The sequence below is a fragment of the Nicotiana attenuata genome, unplaced genomic scaffold (assembly GCF_001879085.1).
Source record: "Nicotiana attenuata strain UT unplaced genomic scaffold, NIATTr2, whole genome shotgun sequence".
Classification (NCBI taxonomy): Eukaryota; Viridiplantae; Streptophyta; class Magnoliopsida; order Solanales; family Solanaceae; genus Nicotiana; species Nicotiana attenuata.
The window spans coordinates 219,333-224,595 of record NW_017671073.1 but is presented as its reverse complement, the minus strand read 5'-3'; the positions used below and the strand labels follow the sequence as shown (position 1 = coordinate 224,595).

Sequence of the window (5,263 nt, the reverse complement as noted above, 5' to 3'; positions counted from 1 at the left end):
TCCGATAAAGCTTTTTTAAATCTCATCCTTTCTTGCCGGTATAAACTTGTAGCAACTTAAACTTCAGCAAGAATAATGAAAACGATTTTTGAAGTTCCTTTTAAATTCTATTTCTCTAATTTGAGCAAAAAGCAATGCTATAAATTGTGCCTTCTAATTTGGTCGAGACCAGTATCTTATATAAACATTGAAGTTTGTTATTCTTTCACTTATGTTTCTATCATTTCTTCTCAAGTCAAATAGTGAATAGTTAATGATCATGAAAGAGAACAAATAACTATATAAATATAAATAACTTTCTTACGATATTTCATGCCCATAACAGTTGAGTACATGTATAAAGTCATATAACTTGAAATAAGAAATGGGGCAAATCGGAAAAACTAGGAAAAGCCCCTAATATTAATTACATTTACTAGTTAGTTAGTAGTTAGTAACTAGCATCAAAACAAATACTGAATGACACATAAACCAGAAGGACTGCACCATGGTACATTAGTTACAACCATAGAGCCCTCATATTCAAATGGAACATCATCCCCGTTGATCCTACAAGCTCTTGGCTTTTCAGAAGCAAAGATCCTCATTTCGCCCGCGCCCTTTACTTCAACTTCAACTGAATTAGCTTCGTCGTCGAGCTCAATAGATTGGATCGCTCCACCAGTATTGAGCATATTCCCGAGCCCGATCGGAGCGAATTGAACCAATTTGGCACCCAAAATAGTGACGGGAGAAACTGTTAAGAGCTCGAAGTTGAAGGGCTCGAGAGTAATTTGGACTGTGTCTGTGGGCTTTGCCAAAACCAGCTTCTTTTCTTTGAAGGAGTAGAGCACAAAGGTTTCAATTCCTTCCACGTAAATTGGGCTGGATCCATGCTTCCATTCGACGTCTTTTGGGCCGGCCCAACACGTTACGGCCTTGGAATATTGAGAAGCGCAGGTGTTACGTCTTGCCTCACGGTCCCAACCGCCACCTTGGCAGTTAAATGCTCCAACAACTCCAATATACTGAAATTGGAACAAAAAAAGAAAAGGTTAAATGAGAGCCATTTTATAAATAAAAAAATCTATATTTAAAAAAAATAAATTCAGGAACTTTTTCCTGAAAAATGTGTCTTATCGTTTTGTACTTTGGTTGGCAAGTGGATATATCTTTTTCACAAGAAAATACAAATGAAGAATTATTAATAATTTTAACAGATCGGAATTTTGAGTATAATGTGCAAGTATTAGTTGGAGCATGAAGTTAAAAGTTCATTGTTAAGAAAATGACCTATGCCCAAAAGAGAGGGAGTCATTTTTCGCTTTGATTGAAAATAGTTTCCTTGAAAAAACATTAATTATTGTTAATCAAAAACCAAAAAAAAAACTTTATAATAAGAAATACTTTTCGAAAAAAGACTTCTTTCATACAAAACATATTAATGTAAAACGAGGTGCAAGTATTATTTTACTCGGTATTGTAAACTTATTTGAAGATCTAATCCGGAATAATATAAATGAGGTATGAATGAGGTGGAGTCAGAATTTAAAATTGGGGTATTATCACATTTAGCCCACACCAAAAATTATTTACATTCGGTAGTCGAAAGTATAAAATTCATATAATTTTTGTATATAACATACATAATGTATATATATACAATAAATATACAGTATCAATTTCCCTTTATAATTTATAGTTGTAAACTTGCTATTACAATACAATTTAGTTGATTAGTTCACAATTAAATATTAATATATATTTCTTGAACTTCAAAATATAAATGCAAAAACTAAGTAAAAATTACTGGGTTCGTTCGAACCCGCACATAATACTCTAGCTGGGATGATATCTTACCTTGTTTAGGTTCCATATTTTGAGCATAGTTTTCCCATTATGAAGTGGATCTTCAAATAGGCAGTCACGCGTGGGAAGTGCGTAGTGTTGGCAACGCAAGATTGAACCATCAGGCAAAACCAAAGTTTTAAGAAGGTCAAAGTTGTGTTGCCCTACCGAGTCACTAACATAAATAGGACCACCAGAGATGGCTCGAGACGCGGCGTGGAATTCAGCACAAGGGTGCGTGGACTGAAACATGTCCCAATCAGGGTGAATGAAATTGCCCATCCACAAGCTATTGTAAGCACAATGGACCATGTGGCAACCTTGTAGCCAGAATGTACCATTTGGGTCTCCAGAAGGATCTGTGCACCAAAAGTCATCTCCTGCACATTCACCAAAAAATCAAAAGCCCATTTAATTTCCCAAAAAAAATTACATTTACTGGACATAAACTTATATGCATTACAATAATCACGTCTCAATCACAAGCAAATAATGATCGAATTTGTTATTTGATGAACTCAATAAATATTATTTCCAAAAAAAAGAATAGGTAGTCTATGAAAGTTACGTATAACTATTTTGTAGATAATTTTAGTGTAATTTTTTTATGTCATCGGTATATAGAAATTATATTACTCCATTGTTTAATGTAGGGGCGGATCCAGAATTTGAAATTTATGGGTTCCTACCGTAATTTTAAATTAATATAAAATAATTAATTGAATTTTAATAGAAATATAGCGTCTATGCAAAAGTTATTGGGTTCCCGGGAACTCAGTAACAATACTCTAGATCTGCCAAATGGTTTAACATTTGAGGAAGCTTATATAATTTGATTTGCCAATTATGAATTATCTATTTAGTTTTATTCCCTATCATGATATCAGTAATCTATATACGTGTCCTCCTTTATTAATAGTCATAAATTAGTTCCATTAACCTGCACCAATTAATTTCAGTTACATACCTACAAGACAGGGCTAATATCAACCACGCACTTAGTTATATTTCCCACTTATTAATACTTGCCAAAAAATAAGGGAATGATGGTGTGAAAAGCATGGATGTTAGTATCATATTTTGGACATTGCAACATTTAGAAAAGAATTTAAGTTTTACCAACTTAAACTTAAATAAGATAGTCATATCTCCATGTCTTATTTTTGCAACAGTCAATATATAAAGGATAAGATAATACAGATTAGAATTTGATAACTTACCCACACGACCAAGGGAAATAGTCTCAGTACCAAGAAACATAAAATCATTGCAATGCTCCATACTAGCAATGACTCCATTTCCTTTAAAATGTTTTTTCACTGAAGATGTCAATGCTTTATAGTAAGCCTTTGCCAAATCCACTCTTCCACCATAATCCTCACATAGCATTTCCAGCAACTACATATCGATTACATAAATAAATTTTTTAACTTATATATACTGACAGTATAAAGAAAATTAACTTACGATGGTACAGAGAAGAAAGTACTTACATGAATAACGTCAACTTTGACTCCGTCAATCCCAACCGACTCCAAGTGGGAGTGTAGACCCTCATATAGCTTATCGACAATTTCTGGTGGGACCAAACCAATTCCATTGTTCACTATTTTATCAACTGCCAAATCTTCCATTGTCTTCTCCAATCCAGGTGTTAGCTTAGGCCTAATAACCTTGGATTCGGGTAGACCCGATACCCCTGGCCTTAACCCGCCCCAATACCCACATAGAGCATGCCACACATATACAAAGTCCACGGTCTTGAACTCCTCCTTTAGGTCCTTAATAAAAGCACCCATGCCCTTGTTATTATGGTCACCCTGTCCTATGCTTTTAGGACTCACATAATCTCTGAACTTGTAATTCTCCTGGAATTTAATTAGCCTGCACGGCATTTGCTCACCCGCAGAAGTTCTGTTTATACCTGTTGAGACGTAATTTAATTACGTAACTTAAAAGAAAATATTTTTAACAATTTAAACTTTTAGATAAGATAATGGATCTGTGTATTTAATATTGTTTTGTACCTTCTGAGGTGATTGGATCATCGTCGTGACAAATGGATTGCCAACCATCGTCGATCAACACGAGCCCAGGCGGGCACCCACCTTCAACTAACCCTTTCACACCTTCCCACACCCCTTGAGGGTGCACCGTAAGGTAAAATGCATCCCATGTGCACCAACCAAACTTATCCACAATTCCTGGGGGTTTTTTTTCCTCCAGGAGCTTAAAAGTGCCTAGGTGAAACCTGACAACTTTAATTGCATCTTTAACCAAGCTGTATGGATCATCACCTGCATCATAGACGAATTCAAAATTTAATCTTAATTTACTATTTTTTTCTATCCCAATTAATATGACAATTATTGCTTCTCGAGATTCAGTCACTTACCTGCATGCATGTAGAGTACACTCCGAAACGAGTCGCCGGTGACTTTAGTGGACCCGCTTTCGACACAAATATCGACAAAGTCATCTTTTCCGGGCTGTAGAGAAGCCCGAAACGGGCCTTCAATAAGCGGGAGAAGCAATACATAGGGCCGGGCCGAAGAATCAGACTTGTCAAGAATGACCATTTGGGTCTCGTGCTCCAAATCTCGTCCGTTGGTTCCGGTCCAGTGAGTAGTCCACCAGACTTTGAACCGGAAAATACTCATGAATTTTATGTCCTTCAGTTTCCCTATTGAAACAACGTGGTGGCTTTTGGCTTCAGGTGTCTCAAAGCCCAAAAAGCAACCGGGAGTGGAAGTTACCGGTTTGTCCTTGGTTGTGTAGGGTGATGGCGTTGCAACAATATTATCTGGGACTTGAGAGAGGATAATTTGGTCATTGACTATGAAATTCGAATTTTTCAGGCTAATAGCTGACCCATGCAAAGGGCCATCAACAAGAATTTTGAAGTTTTCATCAGCTTTGTTCAAACTAGGAGCCATGGATATCAGTTAGTAAGTAATCAGGAAATATTTAGGTGCTTTAATTTGTATAGACGAATAAGAATACGTTATACAGATGAAAGAATATTTAAGGAAAGAATGGAATGAAGAATCAGTAATGATTTGAAGTGATATCGAAAGTAATATGGTATGTAGCTTTTTTTGTGTGTATCGTTAAGAGTAAAATGAAGCTATGAGGATTTGGTTTGGGACAATGCAGATTTATAGACACATAAAATGGTGACGAATGAGCAGGTGAGAAACTTCATAGGAAGAACCAGTTTAGAAGAATTGAATTTTGATAGATTTAGGTGGGGCAGACTAAAGTGTAACATAGCTAATTAATATCATCCACCTGTCCTTATCATCGAGAAGATTTCTTGTACTCATTTTGGCAAAAGTTTGAAAGTGACGGGTGATTTCACTCTGGTATTAACCGAGAATAACGAAAATTTTTATTTTGTGTCTCACAACTGTGTGGGTCCCAGAATTTTATGGAT

The 5,263-nt window shown here is 35.9% G+C and overlaps 1 protein-coding gene across 1 annotated transcript; it reads right to left on the bottom strand.

The window, feature by feature from the left end:
- Nucleotides 1-282: 282 nt before the first annotated feature.
- On the bottom strand, nt 283-4,974 carry LOC109205691 (probable galactinol--sucrose galactosyltransferase 5). The gene is made up of 6 exons (XM_019368430.1): nt 4,223-4,974; nt 3,855-4,124; nt 3,321-3,751; nt 3,048-3,225; nt 1,840-2,207; nt 283-1,007 (listed from the first exon to the last, which is right to left on the bottom strand). The coding sequence occupies exons 1-6, from the start codon at nt 4,761-4,763 to the stop codon at nt 444-446; spliced, it is 2,352 nt and encodes a 783-aa protein (XP_019223975.1). The 5' UTR covers nt 4,764-4,974; the 3' UTR covers nt 283-443.
- Nucleotides 4,975-5,263: the final 289 nt, after the last annotated feature.